Below are 24,904 nucleotides of genomic sequence, written 5' to 3'. Positions count from 1 at the left end.
ACTGTGGAATATACACAAACTCTTTTCCTTATACTAGCCAGATTTGTTATTGTCAACTATAGTGTGTGTACAGGGACTGATGGAAAACCTGTAAATGAATGGATTGTTGACTGAGCTTAATTCACACAAAGGGTCTTCCAGGATACCTGTGTTCCTAGTATGTATTAGTACCTTTTACCTTTCCTATGAACTATAAGTATTCATATTTGTTTACTCTTATGTGACAGGAGAGCCATTTTTGGTCTAACATTTCAACAAATTGTTATGTATATAACTTAAAGAGAGAGGCAGTACTGAAGATATTTACAAAGAGCCATGTCTAATCAAGATATGGATTCTGATATTTTTATGTGTGATTTTACTATCAGTGTGTCATTTTATATATGTGTTATGTTTCCATGTAAAGGTTATTTTGCCGACCAGTCAATACTGATAAATCACATTATACTACCTGTAGGGTAATTAATCAGCGTAAATCCCACTGTGTCAGTTTAAGGCCGCATTCAAATGGGTTATTTTATTAGAAATCACATGCATGTATATTAAGGTAGGGGGCTAAAGCGCCCCAGGTAGGAGTTAGATGGGCTGAATAGGGATGATCATTTTAATTCAACACTGCTTATACTTCAAGATGGAAACAGGTATGGGCTTAAGCACATGACTCTGGTGTGCTTAGGCATACATGATTTGCTTTTCCTCAAAATGAAAACAGATATACTAGTTGGCAAAGTGGTATGTAAACCACTGGTGTTGGGTACTTGACAAAATGACCACGGCCTAGTTTGTAGACATGTTGCACACTTGTATTGAATTTTAGTAGTTGCACACTTGTATTGAATTTTAGTAGCCATCATTATCTAACGTAACGTTAGGCTTGATTAGAGTTACACTATCCAGAGCAGAAAAAGTTGATTAGATTCTGCTTATTTGTAGCCCTTAGCTATGTTAGATTTGCAACATAAGCTACCACTTCAGAACTTGTTTAAGGATTGCATTTCAGAGAGAGACAGAAAAAAATGCAGCTCTAGTAGTCTCGTTAGATTTGAACCCAGCACTCTGGGATCATGAGTTCACATACCCTCTTATGACCGAGCAAGGTCCCCAGTGAACAAGACTTTTGCCATGTTGAAATGACTAGACATATGAGAGGTTGATCTTTTGTCATTTCCTTTTTTTTTTTTAACTTTAAACATAAACCATAGTTATTTAAGGATGCCTCAAAAAGCACCTTGATAGGAAAGTTGTATCTTAGTAAAGGCTTCCTGCAAAGTCTTACTAGTCTGTAGTTACTTTTGGGTTTTTGTGCCTTTTCTACATGAGAGGAATTAAGTTTTAAGTGTAACTTTGATCAGGTATGTAACGTTTTAAGATTACATAACTTTCATTAATTATGTTTTTAGTGTATTAGGTTTCATTTCAGCATTATCAGTACAGCTTTACATTTCAGGTTGTCAGTTATGGCATTACCACCTGAAACCTCCTCAACTTCAACATGGCCACTGCCTCCCACTCAGTATATTAATCTCTATACTGATGATAACATACGAAGAGGAAGAGCTCCGAAGCCACCACAGCCTATATACAATGAATATACTATGTTTGGTGTCCCTTTTAATGCTGATGATGTAATCATTAGACCTCTGGAGTCACAGGTTAGTTGTTACCCCTGCTTTTCTTTTCTTTTAAGTATACTGTACCAACATGTCAGTCATGCCCTTTATATTAATGTTTTATTAGAATTAGAAAATCTTTATGATTTACTTATAATTTTGTTTTCAAGCTTAATCCTTGCTACAGCTTTGCTGCTGTGCTCCATAAATTGGCATCCTTTTAAACATTAGTTCTTGTTTACATCATTGATTTCTTTGTTATTTCACATTCAAATGAAAAATTTACCAGACAAGACCTTCAAGCCTTATCCACCTCTCAGAAAGCTGGTTTTATCACAGAAAGCTAGTTTTATCAGTAATCTGGATGTTTGAAAATTACCTGTATAGGAATAAACTGGCTGGATCTGGAGAAGGCATATGATGGAGTTGATAGAGATGCTCTGTGGAAGGTATTAAGAATATATGGTGTGGGAGGAAAGTTGTTAGAAGCAGTGAAAAGTTTTTATCGAGGATGTAAGGCATGTGTACGTGTAGGAAGAGAGGAAAGTGATTGGTTCTCAGTGAATGTAGGTTTGCGGCAGGGGTGTGTGATGTCTCCATGGTTGTTTAATTTGTTTATGGATGGGGTTGTTAGGGAGGTAAATGCAAGAGTTTTGGAAAGAGGGGCAAGTATGAAGTTTGTTGGGGATGAGAGAGCTTGGGAAGTGAGTCAGTTGTTGTTCGCTGATGATACAGCACTGGTGGCTGATTCATGTGAGAAACTGCAGAAGCTGGTGACTGAGTTTGGTAAAGTGTGTGGAAGAAGAAAGTTAAGAGTAAATGTGAATAAGAGCAAGGTTATTAGGTACAGTAGGGTTGAGGGTCAAGTCAATTGGGAGGTGAGTTTGAATGGAGAAAAACTGGAGGAAGTGAAGTGTTTTAGATATCTGGGAGTGGATCTGGCAGCGGATGGAACCATGGAAGCAGAAGTGGATCATAGGGTGGGGGAGGGGGTGAAAATTCTGGGGGCCTTGAAGAATGTGTGGAAGTCGAGAACATTATCTCGGAAAGCAAAAATAGGTATGTTTGAAGGAATAGTGGTTCCAACAATGTTGTATGGTTGCGAGGCGTGGGCTATGGATAGAGTTGTGCGCAGGAGGATGGATGTGCTGGAAATGAGATGTTTGAGGACAATGTGTGGTGTGAGGTGGTTTGATCGAGTGAGTAACGTAAGGGTAAGAGAGATGTGTGGAAATAAAAAGAGCGTGGTTGAGAGAGCAGAAGAGGGTGTTTTGAAGTGGTTTGGGCACATGGAGAGAATGAGTGAGGAAAGATTGACCAAGAGGATATATGTGTCGGAGGTGGAGGGAACAAGGAGAAGAGGGAGACCAAATTGGAGGTGGAAAGATGGAGTGAAAAAGATTTTGTGTGATCGGGGCCTGAACATGCAGGAGGATGAAAGGAGGGCAAGGAATAGAGTGAATTGGAGCGATGTGGTATACCGGGGTTGACGTGCTGTCAGTGGATTGAATCAAGGCATGTGAAGCGTCTGGGGTAAACCATGGAAAGCTGTGTAGGTATGTATATTTGAGTGTGTGGACGTATGTATATACATGTGTATGGGGGGGGGGTTGGGCCATTTCTTTCGTCTGTTTCCTTGCGCTACCTCGCAAACGAGGGGAGACAGCGACAAAGTATAATAAATAAATAAATAAATAGGAATAAACTGGCACCCTTTATCTCTCGAATGTCATATCTCTGAACTACACAAATGCTTTAATTGCCAAGTGGTCCAGACATTTATCTCATTGTCAACTTGTGCAACTTTTAGGGAAATTCAGTATTACAGCTTTGTGCAGTGGCATGGTGAAGTTGCCAGCCATAAAGTTTATTTAGTGGATAAACTTAATCTATCCTGCATAAGCAGTGCTTCCCCAAGAGCACATCCTCTGGAACTATTCACACCCTTAGTTAATGCTCAAGTAGAGAACCTTCAGAAATCCTTGTTTTAGAGGGCTTCTATTCCTCAATGGGTCATGTATCTATGTGCCCTTGGATGAAGGAACAACAGTTTTTTCATATCAACAAAAAAGGAGCTCTTGGTCCAATGGTTTTTCACCTCCCATAAAGTCATGAGCCCCAAATGAAGAATTTTATGTCTTATGGACTCTGCAGTAATTTTCTGATGCCTGATGAACAAAGGCTTTTGCAAATCTCAGCCTCATGTTGTGAAAGAGATACTTTCCTTGGCAACATTGAAGGGCCTTTCTGCCTAGGCCTCTTTCCTCCAAGGAGTTTGTAATGTGTGGGCAGATTGCTTGGGGAGATGAAACGCCACCAGCAGAAATATATATCTAGATAATAATCTTTACAAGATTCTTACATTAGGAGTGGCACCCATGTACATCTCTTTTCACCACAACCAATGTGCTATTGACAGTGTATGTATCTCCATGTTTAGTTTTTGGGACTTTTGCAACAGACGTTTTTCTTTGTCCCTGGTGAATCTGGAAAATTTTCCCAAATTATTTGGTTTTTAGGGTTTAGTAATGCAGATAGATCCATGTTGGAAGAAACATCCTTAGTGTCTGAAGCTACCTAAGTTATTCCATACCCCTATGCTAATACATAAGGTTTTTCTAGACCACCTCAGTTTTTTCCCATGAACTCAACTTCATAATCCTGGTTTCTAGAAATTACAAGCATGATTTTCTCAAACACTTATACAGGCAGAGTTTTGGAGAGCGCCTGATGGATAACCTTTTAGATGACATTTTTACTTCTCAAAGATAGTACCGATTAGTTTGGAAAGTCTGTGAGTCCTTCCTTGAAGAATCTGATGTCTCAGATATGACTGAAGCTTTCTGTTTAGAGTTTTTTCTATTCATATCAAGAATAAAGCTTTTACAAGGGTACCCTTCAAGAACCCCTTTCTATAGGTTTTGTTATTACTTTATCAAGCCCAGTTTGAGATAACCTCCTTTTGTTTTTCTGTTTAAGGGTACTGCTTGTTTCTCCACTACACCCAAAGTGGGTACTTTCAAAAAGCTTAGACATTTTGCAGTCTTACATAGTTTTTCTGGCAGTTCAGCTCCTTGTCATTTTATAAAAACTCTTTCATATAGCTTTAGGTCCTGTGAGAAGAATTAGCAAATTATAATAGGTCTTGACACAAGGCTTCTCTTCTAAGACCCTCATATAGGTTAGAATTATCCCAGTCCCTAGATTTATGGCTGAGAATGAAACTCTTAGATTTATTAAATTTGCTTGGTTATCATTGACTTTTGGAAGACTTCATAAAGAATATCATGCCCTATGCCCTGTTAAATCTTATAAACATTTTTACTTGACTAGAGACTATTGAGGAGAACATTTAATAGTGAACCTTGAATCCTTTAGATCCCTTTTAGGGAGGAGTATCTCTGTGTGGTCAAAGAATCTCATTTTATTGGCACCTCCTGAAGAGAGGGGCAAGTATGCAGTCTTTTGTGGAATGAGAGGGCTTGGGAAGTGTCAGTTGTTGTTTGCTGATGATACAGCGCTGATGGCTGATTCGGATGAGAAACTGCAGAAGTTGGTGACTGAGTTTGGTAAAGTGTTTGAAAGAAGAAAGCTGAGAGTAAATGTGAATAAGAGCAAGGTTATTAGGTTCAGTAGGGTTGAGGGACAAGTAAATTGGGAGGTAAGTTTGAATGGAGAAAAGCTGAAGGAAGTGAAGTGTTTTAGATATCTGGGAGTGGATTTGGCAGTGGATGGAACCATGGGAGCAGAATTGAGTCACAGGGTGGGGGAGGGGGCAATGGTTCTGGGAGCGTTGAAGAATGTGTGGAAGGCTAGAACGTTATCTCGGAGAGCAAAAATGGGTATGTTTGATGGAATAGTGGTTCCAACAATGTTATATGGTTGCGAGGCATCGTCTATAGTTAGGGTTGTGCGGAGGAGGGTGGATGTGTTGGAAATGAGATGTTTAAGGACAAAATGTGGTGTGAGGTGGTTTGATCGAGTAAGTAATGAAAGGGTAAGAGAGATGTGTGGTAATAAAAAGAGTGTGGTTGAGAGAGCAGAAGAGGGTGTATTGAAATGGTTTGATCACATGGAGAGAATGAGTGAGGAAAGATTGACAAAGAGGGTATATGTGTCAGAGATGGAGGGAACGAGAAGAAGTGGGAGACCAAATTGGAGGTGGAAGGATGGAGTGAAAAAGATTTTGAGTAATTGGGGCCTGAACATACAGGAGGGTAAAAGGCATGCAAGGAATAGAGTGAATTGGAACGATGTGGTATACGGGGGTCGACGTGCTGTCAGTGGATTGAACCAAGGCATGTGAAGTGTCTAGGGTAAACCATGGAAAGTTTTGTGGGGCCTGGATGTGGAAAGGGAGTTGTGGTTTCAGTGCATTCCACATGACAACTAGTTGTAACTGAGTGTAAATGAATGTGGCCTTTGTTGTCTTTTCCTGGCGCTACCTCACGTGCATGCGGGGGGAGGAGGGTGCCATTTCATGTGTGGTAGGGTGGCAGCAGCAATGCATGAAGGCAGCATGTATGAATATGTACATGTGCACATAGGTATATGTCTGTATGTATATGTATGTGTACTTTGAAATGTATAGGTATGTATATGTGCCTGTGTGGGTGTGTATGTATATGCATGTGTATGTGGGTGGGTTAGGCCATTCTTTCGTTTGTTTCCTTGCGTTACCTCGCTAACACTTGTGTTACCTCGCTAACGTGGGAGACAGCAACAAAGTATAATAAATAGATATAAATAAATGCTGGACTTCATGGTAGAGCACATGATTTAAGGAAGATGACTTCTACCATAGCCTTACATACACAAAGTTCATCGTGGGAATCTACAAAAGGTGTCTTTGGCATTTATCTACCAACTTCATTGGACAGAACCTTAGCTTAGATTTGAAACTACATTGTATGTTTCATAGATAATTCCTCCCTCAGGAGAGACGCATTCTAATATGCCTTGATGTCACTATTGAAGTTATTTATTCCCTCTTTTGGGTTTAGTCTTATATGAAGGTTTCTTTAAATCCTCCTCTTTAATGCAGGTATGCTCTCATGCTAGGGGTACATATTGCAGAAGAGAGAAATGTAGGCTTTGAAATTTGAAAAAAAAAAAAAAAAAATTCAGACCCAGTGTCCTACATGCACTTTTTTCTTGGGTTTCTTACCCTGACATAGCCTCCTCTTTTTGTCTTGGAAAGACCTTTATCTTTATAAGTTATGACCAATTTTGCTTCTCTTGGATTGATGGCCATGTTTTCCAAATTGATGTCATCTTTGTGGTAGTCTCTGATTGGCCAAAGGCAGACCCAAAACAACCAAACTGATACTACCTAGTTGGGAGTTAGTGATGGATGGGGACACCAGTGTTTCCTCACCAGAAAGACTAAAGGTTATAAAGTCCCATCCCCAATTTTCTTAGAGAATATCCTAAAGAATCTCTCATATTCACAGGGCACCTCCTCAGATAGATATGGTTTTTCAGTTTCAAAACTGTTGCTTCTGGTAGACCGTCCTATGTGATGAATAAAATGGAAAATCAAGCATGGGAGACATAGGTAAGTTTGGGAAGAAGGAAAAGTATTTAGACATTCTTGAGTTCAGGCATGGGAGTCCAGGTGTCTTGAATCTACACGGGATGAGGAGTTGATAGGGAAAGATATGATGCCAGAGTTGACTTGTTCCTTCAAGCTTAGCTTATTTTCTACAGTGACATCAAGAAACTTAGTGGGCTGAACAGCCTGGAAGTGGCTAGGGCATAGTTTGACAGTAGTGAGTGGTTGAGGCAAGGCTGATATGCTTGATGATGGTCTTGCTTTGGTTGATGGTGATACTGGTAGTAGTCCAGCTCTGTGGGATATTAAGGGTGCTCTGTAGGGCATAATAGTCAATCAAGCTGTTGTCAGCACTGACATCAAGTTTAGAGTTGATGTACTTCTGTCAAGCAGGTGCATCTATCAGGGCTTCAAATATAAGAATGAGAAAGCACAAATTCCCATCTTTGTACCCTGTAGGATGCCACAGGGCATCTGGAAGATGGAAATAGCCCCTCAGAAGTGTAAAGCCCATCAGCACTTGCTGAGAGATTCTCAGCCCGTAAGGTATTAGCACTTGCATGATTTTATAGAAGATATGGTAATAGAGTTTATAGAAACCTACAGTTACTTGAGATAATGTATAAGGAATTATTTGTGTTGCTTTCACTTGGACATTCCTTTAATAGTTTTTTCTGTATGTTGAAAAGGTTTTCCCCAGTCTGACAAATACCAGCAATATTTGTAAAATTAAAAGATTAATGTCATGAGTTTAGATAACCACAACCATTTAAGCAAAGCATGTCATAGATATAAGACTTGGTGCAATATGACATTTAGATCTTGGCTCATCCTTTACATATTAAATGACCTGTTGTGTTTTCATTAGTTAAATTTTCCTGAACTCTTTGAGCCTAAGTTTTCTTTTAATCTTAGAGTCATGATTCCTAATTTGTCCTAATATGATAATTGGCTGTTATCTTCATCTGAATCCCACATAATCTCATTTGTGTACACTGTTTAGTATGGCAGTGGCCTAGATGGGAGTGAACACAGCATCCTTCCACCATGGATTCTTTGGTGGATATTTCTGTTAGCAAACTAACATCTGTGAAATCAGAATGTATGTCATACATGTTTAGGACTCCGTCAGTCAGCCGTACACTGTATGTGGTTTGAAACAAAAGGGTTTAGAGTATTGCCTTAGAAACTGATGAAAAATAAAAGTATATTAAGTTGAAATAGTTTGCCATGGAGCATGGGGGAGGGAAGGGTGGAAATCCTCCTCCTGTATTTTAAAAGAAGGAACAAAACAAGGAGCCAAGCAAGGATTTTTTCCTCACAGGCTCAGGCATCTGTTCTTGATGCTTCCTTGCTCAGTAGGGAAATGGCATACATATCCGAAAGAAAAGAAGTTTTAACATGGAGCAGATTTTACAGAAAATAAATTCAGCATGTGCAGTATTCTGTTGTGAATGGAGGGCATTTTAAAATCATTATTTCATTATCCTTTTGATGATCTCAAACTTCCCATGAAAGAATAGCCATAGATGAGTAGAATTTCTAGTGCCCTCCTACATATATATATTATCTTATTTATAAATAAAAATGTGTAAATCACTTTTATCTTATTATATTGGCATCTGCATTTTTATGGAATTATCAGTATTTCACCAAAATACATATAGAAATTAACAAATTCTGTCTTACAGGCTATTCGTCGACTTTATCCACAAAACTTTGACCATCGAAGGGAACTGAAGAAACTCAACCATTCCATACTTGTCAACTTTCTGGACCTTCTGGACATCCTTATAAAATGTCCTGATTCTGGAAAACGTACTGACAAGATTGAAGATATTAATATTCTTTTCATCAACATGCATCATCTCATTAATGAATTCCGACCACACCAAGCACGTGAGACTGTGCGAGTTATGCTTGAAATGCAGAAGCGTCAGAGACATCAGGTTTGTTTTCAGGTTCAAGGGTGTAACCTGTTCCTACTTTTATACACACTGAAGGTTATGCATCTGCTTTGAATGATCCCTTTCACATGTTTAACCTTAAACTCATATATCTATTGTAGAATTCACTCTTGTTGTTGTTCATTCTTTATATCCTGTCCTGTGTTCTTAACCCTACCTCACTAGTGCATTTAAGAATGTGAGGAAAGTGAGAACATTATCTCGGAGAGCAAAAATGGGTATGTTTGAAGGAATAGTGGTTCCAACATTGTTATATGGTTGTGAGGCATGGGCTATAGATAGGGTTGTGCAGAGGATGGTGGATGTGTTGGAAATGAGATGTTTGAGGACAATATGTGGTGTGAGGTGGCTTGATCGAGTAAGTAATGAAAGGGTAAGAGAGATGTGTGGTAATAAAAAGAGTGTGGTTGCGAGAGCAGAAGAGGATGTATTGAAATGGTTTGGTCACATGGAAAGAATGAGTGAGGAAAGATTGACAAAGAGTACATATGTGTCAGAGGCGAAGGGAATGAGAAGTGGGAAACCAAATTGGAGGTGGAAGGATGGAGTGAAAAAGATTTTGAGCGATTAAGGCCTGAACATACAGGAGGGTGAAAGGCATGCAAGGAATAGAGTGAATTGGAACAATGTGGTATACCGGGGTCGACTTGCTGTCAATGGATTGAACCAGGGCATGTGAAGCGTCTGGGGTAAACCATGGAAAGTTTTGTGGGGCCTGAATATGGAAAGGGAGCTATGGTTTCGGTGCATTACACATGACAGCTAGAGACTCAGTGTGAACGAATGTGGCCTTTGTTGTCTTTTCCTAGCGCTACCTCTCACGCTTGCAGGGGAAGTGGAATGGAATGGAAGGAGGCAGCATGTATGAATGTTTGTTTTTTTTTTTTTTTTTTTTTTTTTTTTTTTTTTTTTTTTTGCCGCTGTCTCCCGCATTTGCAAGGTAGCGCAAGGAAACAGACGAAAGAAATGGCCCAACCCACCCCCATACACATGTATATACATACGTCCACACATGCAAATATACATACCTACACAGCTTTCCATGGTTTACCCCAGACGCTGAATATGTACATGTGTATATATGTATATGTCTGTGTATGTAACGTTGAAATGTATAGGTATGTACATGTGCATGTGTGGGCGTTTATGTATATGCATGTGTATGTGGATGGGTTGGGCCATTCTTTCGTCTGTTTCCTTGCACTACCTCGCTAACGCTGGAGACAGCGACAAAGTATGATGAATGAATAGGATATATACATGTCCTTGTGAAGGGTTCATTATGACAATATGTGGATTGGAATGTTAAGCAAACATAGTTGACAGCTTTTAAGTTACTGCATTTACCAAACATCCTGAACCTCATATGAATCCTTCTTCTTTCATACCTCTGCTGTTTTTGTCTTAGGCAGATGGCACCAGGAACAGGCACCTGAGCCTTAAAGGAAAATTCTATGCTTAGCTCCTTCATCTCTTCCTTCTCATGGAAAATAAAACTCCTCAGCCAGTACTGGATTTTATTACATAGATTTGTTGTAATGATATTAGAGAATTGCTTCATTGAAAATATATGCAACAGAATTCTTAATGAAAAAAATAGCCTGTTCTCCATCCAGTGCCTTGCCCTTACATGGTGTTGTTGCATTTGACTTATGAGTACACACCATCATCTTGTTAAAGCTTTAAATCTCATGATACAGTACTGTTTACAACTCATTTTATCATGGGTTTGCTTTCAAGGTATATAGCCAAGAGTTAATATTTTTATGTGAATTCTTTGAACATACTTTATTTAAACAGATTGTTGCTTATGCAATGTACATGCTATACAGGTTGCAGAGCGGTTAGAAAGACAAGAAGATGAAGTTAGTAGACTTGTTAGAGAAGCTCTCGCATCCCTTCCAGACAACCTAGATCTTGATTCAAAATTACACGTGCCTTCCCCTGAGGAACTCCAGTTGAGGCCAAAGAATGATGCCAGTAGCACTGCTGAGGACAAGTGCTCAAGTCTGGACAGACTCATGTGCAATATTGTGGATGCATTGTAGAGAGATGATAAGACTATATTCATAAAAACTATTAAATGTATATTATTGTGAGATAGAATTACACATTGTGCCGTGAATATATCTGTAATAAAAGTGTGATTTTGAAGCAAATATATCTTGAAAGTGAATGAACTATCTGATGACTTGTTCATACAGATATTTTCTAACTTTATATATCCATATTGTGTGTGTATTGTAAGAATGAGTGAATATGCAGATGAGAATAAAATGTGTCAAAAAGAATTATACATCACTAGATATTGTTCTAAAGATTTATAAAAGAAATATGCAGTAATAGGTATGATTTTGAAGGTTTTCTTGAACAGTGTTATAGACCTGCTTCAATTTAGCAGTATCTTTGATAGTTTTCCAGCCTTCAAGTTGATTTATATTCCCCTCAGATAATGTATAAGATTTTAATGATTTTATTGGAAACTTACTGTAGATATTTCCAGTTTTCCAAATTTTCAGGTGCTCTCTCTTCAGCTTAAAAGTTTTACATTCAGAAATCTGTGACTTAGAATTTTTTTGTAACATTTACTTCGTTATTTTTAGTTTTTAAAGTTCATAAATTAGTACTGTAATATCAGTTTCAATGCTGAAAAAGTAAAGTTGGATTTAGTGACACTGGGCCAGAATATTAGATAGACATATTAGGTAGTAGTAGTCAGTAGGAATATAATGTAGAAATATTAAGTAGTAGTAGTCAGTAGGAACATTAGGTAGGAGCCTCTTTAAACGCTGCACTAGAGTTACCCTCTACCAGTGGCCTGTTAAGGGTGAGGCACTAAAGGCTAAGAATTGACACTGGAATTCACCAGTTATGGAGACTCTTTGGCTGTGGCCACCTATCTTGAGGGATTTCCCAAAGGGAACAGGTAGCAGAGATATAGAAAGTTGGTGGCATAGTGGGGGAGTGCATGGAGGGGCATTTGCCTTGGGTGCCAGAGTCAGAGTTGCCTATTTAACAAGTTTTCACGGAAGTTAAGTTATTCCCATAAACCAAAAAACATAATTACTATTAACAGTCATGTGCTTATTTTGAAATTTTGTTAACAATTTATTTAGTTGTCTGAATATGTGAACTGACATTTGATTTTCATTTCCTTTTTTTATTAAGCATAGTATCTTGTACTGAATGGAGTTCAGCACATGAATTGAAGTGTTATAGAGGTTCTGATTTCCCTATGCCTAGGTGATTAATGCCATTTGTCACTGGAACAAAAGAAAACTTGATAAACCAACAGAAACCTTTGATAGTAATTCGATAAAAAGACCCCCATTCACCAACCAGTACTTTTCCATGCCACAACTATGTATTTGACCAGCAGTTGCCTTTAAGAGACCAGATGATTATGATAATATGGAGAGAAACAATAATATGTTAGGGAAGGTTACTGTGTGATTTTTTTTTCAGGGGGGAGGGGATGTTTGGACCACCAGAGACCCTCACTATGCCACTGCTTGGATATTGTTTTAAATTTGACTTAATAAATGAAGTTGAATAGGGAACTCCTTTGAAATGCTTGTAACTTCCGTTATCTGATTCATTTATGGCACATTAGTATATCTTAAGATTTGCAGGATACTGTGAAGAAACTCATTTTCTTGTAAACTTTTGTTTGTGAATTGTAACATGTCACCTTTTCCTTGCACTAATAACTTTTTTATTATTTGTATGTAAGAATTCGTACTGTAGATTGAACTTAATGCAGTATGATCATGTATCAAAAGCTGGAATGGTACAGTAAAACATTTTATACATATTCATATTTCCCAGAAGGCTGTGCAATGGTATGCTCTGTTCCATAGCCCTTTGCCATATTTTGGTATGGTCCTTTGAACAGCTTTCTTTGAATTAATGTTTTATTTATTCTACAGTATTTTTATTCATTTACTGTTTGTAATTATTTAAAACAATCTTCTCCATATTCTTATAAAGTTTCACTAGTGAAAGAATAGCAGGACTGCACTCCACCATTAATCTATTGAGATTTAAAGGTATAAACAATTTATCTTGAGTTATATATTTTGATCTAAGTTACAAGCAGAGTTATTTGTGGCTAGAGCACTTGAATAATAAGACCAAGTCATGTTTCCTCTGATTTCAGAAGGTGATCCCAGTTTACTCATCCATAGATTGTTACCTTGTCCATGTGTCTGGGGAGTTAAAGGTGGTTAGAAACAATGTCAATCATATTACTCCCCTATCTATTACAGGCTAAGGAAATAGGATGGTATAACTAAACCAGCCCAGTGCCAGACTTCTGGTACACGGACTTCGATATAAGAAGTTTTATTTTATATTACAGAGAAAAATGAGTTGAAATACTGAAGCTCAGCTCAGCACTTATAATTTTCCATCCAATTATATTCAATGCTCAAATGCGTATGTATAGTATTTGTGGAGCATTCTAAGTTCCACTAGACTTTGCAGTGGGATTTTCATATCACTGAAAAGTAAATGAGAATTTTTGTGAAAATTCCTTTGCTTTGATCATTCCATCTCTAGAGAAGCTGTGAAGGTAGAATAATCTTTTTGATATTCCCAGTCACCACCTTGCACCTCATATGGAGTAGTCCCCTTCTTCACTTCATCACAACTAAGTTCATCATCATGGAAGAATCATCTTTGTTAATAGTCATCACAAGAGTATTCTTGCAAGATTATTCATGTACATTACTTCATAAGTTGTGATTATGCAATTCTAAAATATTCTAACTGAAGCTGATGTTTATGGCCGTCTTCCACTTTCGTTGGTGTGCATCCATCCAGGTAAAAAGGCTTAGCTTAGTCTTGGGCCTTAACAAGATGGGATTACCATCTTTGTAAACACTATACAGAGCAACAAATTCTGCCAGAAGCCTCACTTCATGATTAGGATGGATCTCATAGGACATAGATGTAGACCTCTGACCTTGTAGATCTGTTACAGAGAACCTTCCTTACACACACACATACACGCAGATATATATATATATATATGAATAAACCGCAGAAGCTGGTGACTGAGTTTCGTAAAGTGTGTGAAAGAAGAAAATTAAGAGTAAATGTGAATAAGAGCAAGGTTATTAGGTACAGTAGGGTTGAGGGTCAAGTCAATTGGGAGGTAAGTTTGAATGGAGAAAAAATGGAAGAAGTGAAGTGTTTTAGATATCTGGGAGTGGATTTGGCAGTGGATGGAACCATGGAAGTGGAAGTGAATCATAGGGTGGGGGAGGGGGCGAAAATTCTGGGAGCCTTGAAGAATGTGTGGAAGTCGAGAACATTATCTCGGAAAGCAAAAATGGCTATGTTTGAAGGAATAGTGGTTCCAACAATGTTGTATGGTTGCGAGGCATGGGCTATGGATAGAGTTGTGCGCAGGAGGGTGGATGTGCTGGAAATGAGATGTTTGAGGACAATATGTGGTGTGAGGTGGTTTGATCGAGTAAGTAATAATAGGGTAAGAAAGATGTGTGGTAATAAAAAAGACTGGTTGAGAGAGCAGAAGAGGGTGTTTTGAAATGGTTTGCTCACATGGAGAGAATGAGTGAGGAAAGATTGACCAAGGGGATATATGTCTCAGAGGTGGAGGGAATGAGGAGAAGTGGGAGACCTAATTGGAGGTGGAAAGATGGAGTGAAAAAGATTTTGAGTGATCGGGGCCTGAACATGCAGGGGGGTGAAAGGCGTGCAAGGAATAGAGTGAATTGGAACGATGTGGTATACCGGGGTTGACGTGCTGTCACTGGATTGAACCAGGGCATGTGAAGTGTCTGGGGTAAACCATGGAAAGTTATGTGGGGCCTGAATGTGGAAAGGGAGCTGTGGTTTCGGTGCATTATTACATGACAGCTAGAGACTGAGTGTGAACGAACGGGGCCTTTGTCGTCTTTTCCTAGCGCTACCTCGCACACATGAGGGGGGAGGGGGTTGTTATTCCATGTGTGGCGAGGTGGTGATGGGAATAAATAAGGGCAGACTGTGAATTATGTAAATGTGTATATATGTATATGTCTGTGTGTGTATATATATATATGTATACATTGAGATGTATAGGTATGTATATTTGCGTGTGTGGATGTGTATGTATATACATGTGTATGGGGGTGGGTTGGGCCATTTCTTTCGTCTGTTTCCTTGCGCTACCTCGCAAACGCGGGAGACAGCGACAAAGCAAAATATAATAAATAAATAAATATATATATATATGAGAGTTGGGGTGAGAGAGTATCATTAAATTTTAGGGAGAATAAAGACATGTTTTGGAAGGAGGTAAATAAAGTGCATAAGACAAGAGAACAAATGGGAACATCAGTGAAGGGGGCAAATGGGGAGGTAATAACAAGTAGTAGTGAAGTGAGAGGGAGATGAAGTGAGTATTTTGAAGGGTTGTTGAGTGTGTTTGATGACAGAGTGGCAGATATAGGGTGTTTTGTTCGAGGTGGTGTGCGAAGTGAAAGGGGTCAAGGAGAATGATTTGGTAAACAGAGAAGAGGTAGTGAAAGCTTTGCAGAAGATGAAAGCCGGCAAGGCGGTGGGGTTAGATGGTACTGCTGTGGAATTTATTAAAAAAGGGGGTGACTGTGTTGTTGACGGGTTGATAAGGATATTCAGTGTATATATGGTTCATGGTGAAGTGCCCGAGGATTGGCAGAATGCATGCAAAGTGCCATTGTACAAAGGCAAAGGGGATACAGGTGAGTGTTCAAATTATTGAGGTATAAGTTTGTTGAGTATTCCTGGGAAATTATATGGGAGGGTATTGATTGAGAAGGTCAAGGCATGTACATAGCATCAAACTGGGGAAGAGCAGTGTGGTTTCAGAAGTGGTAGAGGATGTGTGGATCAGGTGTTTGCTTTGAAGAATGTATGTGAGAAAAGAAAAAAGGCCACATTCATTCACACTCAAGTCTCAAGCTCCCATGTGTAATGCACAAAAACCACAGCTCCCTTTCCACATCCAGGCCCCACAGAGCTTTCCAGGGTTTACCCCAGACATTTCACATGCCCTAGTTCAACCATGGCCATCCACTCATATGCACACATATATAAATAAATGTCCAAACTCTCACATATACATATCAACATATATACACACGTACATATCCATACTTGCTTGCCTTCATCCATTTCTGGCGCTTCCCCACTCCACAGGAAACAGCATCACAGATATGTATATATATGTGTATGTCAGTTTTACCCAAATCAGTGTAGAATTTACTTCCTTACACTCTATCACACTTTATGTATATGTATTTATTCTACTTCTAGTGTAATAATGATGCATTGATTTACACAGATACCAAACTTAGCTATGATCAGTAACAGTGTTGTTCTGTTACCACTATGTTCCATATGTCATAACTGCTACTTTAAGAATTACTTGAGAGCCATGATATCAGCCTCATCTGTTTGGTTAAAGTCCTTATTAATGATTGTATCATGTTGACCATGATTGTTCTCATGTAAGTGATAAACAATGAATGATCAGTCTCTTTCTCATGTCCTTTTGTTTGCTTGTTTAGCTGAAAAGGTATATAATGATGTTATTAGATCTACAATGCTAGATGGTATCCACTCAGAAATGAGTGATTAACTTCATTAGATTGAGACCTTAATAGTGAAGAAATTAGGAGCTTAGTATACCACATCAATCAACACCGAGTTACACAAGTGTTCACCATAAAATGTTAACCATTTTTCAGTTGGTGCTTGGTATCTTGTTCCTTTGGTCTTTTTTACCATGGCACATGCATTAGTTTTCAAATATTTCAGTTCCCAACAATCTTGACATTCTTGAGTTAACAGCAGCTTTAAAGACGTAAGTTGCTCTCAAATTAGGAAGTCACCAATAACAAGCATCTGAGAAATATTATGAAGAAAAAGCTTACATAAAAGTGAAAAGTAAATGAAAGGGAAAATATAAAAGTGAAAATGAGGTACACTACATGAGGAAGTAACTGTCTTTGAGGAAAAGTGCACTATTTGAAGGTGTGTGATAAGTAATCATTTCATCTACAGTATTACTGTGACCACAGAAAAAAAAATAAGAACATCCTCTTTACTATTTCTTATTAGTGTATTGGCAACATCAACTTACCACCTAATTATTGTAATATTGAACATGGGATTTTGTTGACAGTAGTGCCAAAAACTCTGTAAATCTCAAGAATACAGTTTATTATTTTGTGATCTATTTCATCCAGAGTTGTATGCTTTAAGTTAAACAAAAATTTCAAATCAGTTATTGATGTGGCAGATAATTTTCAAAAATTGTTGCCAAAAAGAAATATATCCATGGTATTATTTACACATTTTGGTACCTGATACTGTTCCATCTGTATCACCTTGGCAATAATTGTAAAAATTTTCATTTGACATGTCATACAACTAGTTTAACAAACTGGATAAATCTTAAGCCTGTCTCATAAATCAGTTTATTGATGTAGATTTCATTCATTATCATCTTGGATAGTTTTTCAGATGGCGTGATTTTTAAGTAATTTCATTATGTTAGCGTTTTTGAGATAGGCCTTAAAGAACATATCCTCTATATCCTAGTATACTGTAGTTCAGGGTAACTATCAGAATGCTTATTTTGGAGGAGGGACCTCATATGTGAAAGCATCTCATATAAAGATGCATTTTGAATTGAGGATGCATCTCCAGTTGACAGTCTCGATTAATGATGCTGTTTATCCATCTTGCGTAGCGAGGATAGATACTAAAAACAGATTATCATATATGATCACAACAGCCAAATTTTGTAATATGTGTTTTCAAAATATATTCAGCATTGGAGAAAAGAATATGCACATTCAATTTAATCCTTATATGTGATCAGAACTGTAAAGTTAATAATATATTAGTCAAAAGTTTTTATTTTATGACTTTCATAGGCATGTTTTTGCATATGGACATTGATCTGATATTCTGCTTCATTCCCTACACAACATTCACATACTCAGGCTGGTGTGTGCCCATAGTTTTATTTACGGCTTTCCCTAGCAGCTATCTGATAACATACTTTTTGAGTTAAGTTTTAATGAAATTTTACTTGGTTAGAATAAATATCATGCCCAATAACTGGAAATGTTTTCACAATTCACTGCTTTCAGCCATGTGCTTGGGGCTTGAACAGCATGAGTGTGTAAGGCATTCCCAGGGTAGAGAGAATTGGGAGGGGAAGAAATAACGGGGAAACAACTTTATCCAGCATTAGTAATACCTATGGGGGATAGATAGGAACATTATGTAGAAACCTCTGGAAACACTGTTGGCAGAGTGCCTCCTTTCCACGACACACAAACTCAACTTATGCAAGTTAATGTCGTGACAATGGACACTATATGATAATGGATGAACACATCCTTCCCCAGCCTGACTGACAAAAAATAGTACTCTGTAAACAATGGAGAAAATTGTTCGTGAAGGTATCCAGGTACGTTACTTACCCTCTGGCCTCAGCAGTCGAGAAGGTAAAGAAAGGGCAATATAAAAGTTATACCCAAATCATGTGAGAATATGTGATAAAGGTGTTGCAGATGATGACGCCGTAACATATCACGTTTCCTAAATATCCTCTCATACTTGTGTGTAGTACGTGAGGCAAGTGTTCTCACAGCAGGACAATGTGGGTATAGAGGATACACGAACGCTTAGTTTGTGTTAAAAGGTACGAAGCCGAAATGATATATAGGAAGCACTGCTTTATATATTTGTGATTATGGGGGTTATTGGCTGCATTACCGGTAAGAAGGTAAACGGTATTCGGACTTCCTCATACATAGCTAGCTAGAACTACTTTTGCTTAAACATGGTTTTGGTCGAAATGGTCTTCATCATACTCGCTGTTGGGCTACATTGAGCGTAGTTTTGGTCGTATTGTTCACACCCGGGCTCTGCTTAACTTAGCTTTGGTTGCATCTTGTTCTGCTGCGATGTGACGATTTACTTCACTCGTGAACTTCTCTATACTGAAGTGAGAACCTAGCCAAGACAGTACCCAATATTGACCCCTGCCCTCCCAGTTTCCCAGGATCAGACTCGCAAGGATCGGAAGGTCCCGCATCCTCATACCGGTAGGGCGACTAACGTTCCAAGAGGTTTTCTACCATAGTTACTGCCTAGATCTAAATCTCTGTTCACTTAAAAGGGATTTCATGATGTTAACTTTTGTTCGTTCGCACATCTTTTACTCCATCCCCCACCCCTCCACCCTGCGTTCCTCACCTTCCATTATCTCCATCCTCATCTCTGCTTGCCTCCCTCAGCCTCACCCCTTCCTCTCCAGCCTTATCCCTCAAAATCCAATTCCTTCCCAACAATTACACTTACGAGAGCCACACGAATAACAATTACATGCTAAATAACACCTGTCTGTTACACCCACTCTTCGCAAAGTAGCAACAAATTATATTTGTACACTTATGCAGTCACTTATGGACGGTTGATCAACATAGAATGACTCCATAGCAGAGTGAAACAATACCTGCAGAACTAGGTAACAATGCTCAGTCGTAGTAAGAATGGGGAAAATATGCCTCCCTGTGTACAACATTGTGTTTGAACTCGTGTATGAAGAGGACCCGTCATCATGCTTCCGTTTATTGCATGGCAAGATTACAAAGAAAACCACTTCAGTATGATCCTCAAGAGGAATCACCAATGTCAGTATAAGACTGAGCTGCGGCAGTAGTAAGGGCATGGAACAGCCTCATCACGACACGAGAAGGCGTGCAATATAACATGTGCGTGAAGTAGCGTCATGATGACATGGCAGATGATAAAAAACTGTCAAGATACAGCGGGGACATGGTCGTATCACAGGATGTAACTATCATGTGAGCGATACCGCCTCATTGAACAGAAGAACCACCCTAGATTCTGCAGGGCAGAGAGACTTCTAATACCTAGAACGAATACTTCACTTTATATGAAACCATTTGGACAACCCCTGAGATTAACTGAAACAAATATATTGAAGGCAAATGCATTCCTCAGTAATACAATAATACCATTTATCTTAATCATGTTAAGAGAACTTCTAGAAGCGAGAGGTATGACAACGCAAGTACAGATGCTACCGGGAACCCTGGGACGACAGGCAACGTTAATCCTAACAGCGACCTGCCTTGAATTGGGTAGGTTTACCTAGTAACCTTGAGCCGTGCTCCTCAGATGAAAAAAAAAAATAATCAGTAAAACGTGAAGAAACTTTGAGGACACTGGAAATTAGAGAGACATCATGAAACGGAAAGAAATTTGAGACAACAGCTTACTCGAATACGAAGATGAATGCGCAGTCCGATCGAGTGATCAGAAAAGGATACAATTCCGTTATCTTACCTGGATGACCAGCGAAGTAACAGAGGCTTCAGGCAGGCACTGGCGACCGGGCATCGTGGTCTGTGTGGTGGCAAGGCTATAGCGTGCTTTTAATTCAGTCACTCATGACGCAGCAAAAGTAGCTCATCAAATTTACCATGAACAACATGCAGGAATCTGTGGCACCGAAAAGCAATTGTAACCTAAATCCTTCGTACAGTGAAACAAAATGAAGAACGGAAATAGCACGGCGTGAAGAGAAATGTATGATGTTTGCTGATGACGAAAGGCTGTAATTATCAAATACCAATGATGTGAAGATATAAGTAAACTTGTTTTTGAAAGTTTAGTGGCTCATGAAATGGCAGGAATATAGAGGTGATGACGACGGACGGATGAGTTCCGTTCCAGTGTACGTTCGCGTAGATTACTTGCATCACGCGACGTCGGGTCACAATCCTAAGACCTGTCCTAATCATGTCACACTTCTGTTTCTGGATGCTGCTCCCTGAGGTCTCGCATGACCAAACTTACACACTCCTCCTTGATACAATCACATACTTCGTCTTGCTCAGTAATATCAACAGTTTGTTAGCCTTCTTTTGTATGGCGCCACGATCCGTGACCACGTTGCTACGACCCTTGACCACGTCACTGCAACCCCTGAATGTGATTGGTCATCATGTAAACTGCAAGGGTCTATTTTCTTGTTAAGGGGATCAAACTTCCCCACGATCGTAGAAAATGATTACAGAAAGCGACTTTATTTTACGAACACTTGATCCGTAAGCTGTAAGTTCACCGAGTTAGAGATTAGAGATTACAGATTATTGGAAACTGGCCATCCTTGCAACTTTGGAATGCCATGAACTTGACTAGGCTTATGACGCAACATGCATAGGTGAGCACATCTAAGATACTAAGCAGCTGTTGGCGCAACAAAGCCGCTTACACAAAAAGACTACAATTCTGGATACTGTGAGATAACAAACATTCCCCTTCTCTGCAGCGAACTAGGCTCATCATCGACTAAAAACACTTTTAATGACTCAAGGAATAAGCCATATGGCACCTGCTAGACGTGCAATAGCCAGACTAACGCTGGTGTCAGGAGGAAGTGGTTCAGCTCACCACCTTGCTGTCCAGTCATGCCTCCGCTTCACCAACCCAATCCACGTGGAATGCTGACGGACGAGTATGTGTGGCATACGGCTGGAGCGTTTTGTTACTTGATCTAACAGCTGGATGCCCGACAGAGTTGCGAAATATATAAACATTTCTTATGATATTTCAGCTTATTACGAAGTATAAAGCTGCCTAAAAGATTTTGATACAGAAGACAAATATACAAAAACATGTAAGATGTACAACATGCTAACTTATGTTTTAGGAGTATAACAATTTAGAGAAACGTTAAAGAGCTATTTGTAAATTGAAAGTAATACAATTTCAGTGATTTAGTAAAAGATAAATGAGATACATAAGTTTGTAATGGACTAGTAGCATAAGTTTTATTGATTTATTAGTACTTTACTCTGTGTGGTTAAACACAAGTCTGCCCTGTTGCAGCTGTTCCTACGCCCGAAGGCCGCCTATTCCGATTTATTAAGATCATAACATCAATTGCAGCTCAATCAAAGTTGAAGAGTGGCACTCACAACCAACACCAACACCGCTGAGACTTACAGTGCCTGCCCAGAACACTAGCACCAGTGGCTCTAACAATACCCACATTACAACGAGAAATGGGCACGGGGATTGGCTCTAGACCGCAGTGGATGACATCTTGATAAAATATACCATAAAGTATTAATTCAAGTAAGCGGAGAAGGTCGTTGCTATTCTATCTAAGCCACGATTTTCTAAGGTTGTTGCTATTCTAAGCCACGATTTTCTAAGGTCGTTGCTATTCTATCTAAGCCACGCAGAAAATCCATGTAAGAAAAACTGAAAATATGATGAAATATTATGAATTCTAATTCCTGTGCTGACCTTACCTAAATGTTAACTATATCTTGAATAAATAATACTACCTAAACCTAACCACAACAGCTACGATATAATCAGTCGACAAAACCTCTTTAGAGTTTTGTTTTAGTTATATCAACCACTAAGAACTTTTGAATTTGCCTTCATTTTTACAACTGGCCTCAACTCTGTACAATTAGTCTGAACTGTGAACGACTATTTTGAACTCTGAAAATTAACCCTGCCTTTGTAAAACTAGCTTTGCCTTACTGCCTTGGGCTTTGAACAACCAGATTTGCCCCTGTACAACTAGCCCTACTTCCGTACAACTAGCGTTACCTCCATACAAATAGCAACCCTCGAGTTGACAAAAAGGAATCATAGGTGCACTCATTTTACTAGGGTTTGGGGAAGGTCGACGGCGTACATTATATTACATGTTTTCTCTGAACCAGAGGAGTGTTTGTTATCGAGCGGTGATATGACAGATCCCGTTCCTCATTAGATAACGTTTGTCCTCTGACTGAGGGGTTAAAGCATCTCTTGTGTGCCTAGATTTCATCAAATGCGTAGTAGATATGCTTCGTCTTCGCTGTCTCCAGCACCGGGTAAGGTCATCCACGGAGGACATTGTTGTAGAAACTGGCTTTATTTTGAGGAGAGAGAGAGAGAGAGAGAGAGAGAGAGAGAGAGAGAGAGAGAGAGAGAGAGAGAGAGAGCATGTGCATCCATAGGTGAAGACCAAAATAAGGAAAATATGACACAAAAACCACGATATATATATATATATATATATATATATATATATATATATATATATATATATATTTGACCGACGAAAAATATAAATAATCTGCAGATTATTTCCTCAAAAAGTTCCTCGTTTTCTGTCAGTTTCCGCGTTAGTTATAACAATACATAACTTGGTTGTACCGCAAAAATCCTCTTACCGAACAAGGTTGAGTCCGAACGTAACCAGGGGTCAGTGTAACATTCAAAATCAGGTCTTATAGAAACGTACCCTTATAGGTTGTGATCTCAGGTCCGTATGTGTACCCCTCCTCCTGGATAATTTGAGACCAGTAAGATACGCTTTTAATATTTTCATCAACTTCATTCCGCTAACTCAGGTCGGAGTTATTTTCTGGTCGTTCATCCGCTTGCTAACAGGTGTGCATCCCATTCCACTCACTATGACTGGCAGGTGCTGATGCCAGTACAGGTGCACGAATCTTCCATCTATCAGCCAGCACAATTAGTATTCGTCACATGACTCACTCTTTTTGTTATTCACTGCTCATTCCTAGCACCAAGGTCTGTCTTTACACACGTTGGTAGATGACGCTTTCCACTGACACCACACGTATTTTTCTACCTATTTGTGATTAGTTTTTACTACAGCATGAGAAGAGAGGCCCTATCTCTATGCATACTGTTTGGAATTCTAGAATGAGGCAAAATCACCTTTTATCTACGTATTTTTATCTTTCTATTTATATCCGACTGTTTTGCAGTACGCTCGTCTTGTCAATGAATGAATAGTTTTTTCTTATCCTTTACATTCATTTTTTAAAATCTTTAGAAAGCTAGGCTGTTTCGACCTGATCGATGTCTAAACTAATAATTCATTATTCAGTAGTGAGATATTATAAAAAATTACGTACTTAAATTTCGAGACCGACACTCACTTGTGTAGCTGGTGTCGGCGTGATATGGCAATGTGTTCTAACAGCCACTCATGAAGTATGATGAAAAACTTATACAGCGTACCAAAGGCTCAGAAATAGGATAAATGTCATGTAGCTATTTTCTAAATTTGTAGAGTATGATTTCCTTTCAGCTTTTTTAATGTGAACATATTTTGTTTATGGTCTTGTCGTCGCGATCCCATTAATTGTTTTCCTTATCTTTTTTTATTACAGATACACTGTCCACAATAGACCCCATTCAGCAATCCAGGAATGTAACAGTCTGCTTGTGATTTAGACATGAAAAATGTACCTGCAATTTATTATTGAGCATGCAAAGAATGATCAGAGAACTAAAAGATTTTCGGCACATACCTTTGCTATGATTTTTTTTCATACTATTGGCCATTTCCAGCGTTAGGATCATGAGTTAGTTGACCTGTCGAAAGCATGGGGCTGTTCAGTGAGCGATTTTCCACACATAAACACTTAGAAAACTTTTCCGCACGTACCTACGTATATAGATTTTGTATCCATAGATAAACTTCTCAAGTTAATTTTTTCTCAAATGATTAAAACCAAATGATTATGAGATGAACAGTGATAAGTTGTTCACTCCGACGAGAACTTCAACTCCGAATAGGGCCAGAGGCTAGGTCGGGAAGGGGGAGGAGAAGAGTCATGGGTAGAAGCTTGTCTTGTGTGTCGAAAGGGACAAAAAGCAAGTGTGTTGGTAGTGATAAATGCTCTCCTCCA

General features: G+C 38.9%; 1 protein-coding gene across 1 annotated transcript; it reads left to right on the top strand.

Moving 5' to 3' along the window:
- Window positions 1-2: 2 nt before the first annotated feature.
- Window positions 3-16,655, top strand: MED7 (mediator complex subunit 7). The gene is made up of 4 exons (XM_071668446.1): window positions 3-157; window positions 1,448-1,652; window positions 8,856-9,113; window positions 10,964-16,655. Exons 2-4 carry the CDS (start codon window positions 1,458-1,460, stop codon window positions 11,177-11,179), a joined length of 669 nt encoding a protein of 222 aa, XP_071524547.1. The 5' UTR covers window positions 3-157; window positions 1,448-1,457; the 3' UTR covers window positions 11,180-16,655.
- Window positions 16,656-24,904: the final 8,249 nt, after the last annotated feature.

Source organism: Panulirus ornatus, chromosome 13 (assembly GCF_036320965.1).
Source record: "Panulirus ornatus isolate Po-2019 chromosome 13, ASM3632096v1, whole genome shotgun sequence".
Classification (NCBI taxonomy): domain Eukaryota; kingdom Metazoa; phylum Arthropoda; class Malacostraca; order Decapoda; family Palinuridae; genus Panulirus; species Panulirus ornatus.
The sequence above is the reverse complement of the archived record's forward strand: the minus strand, read 5'-3'. Positions and strand labels throughout refer to the sequence as shown.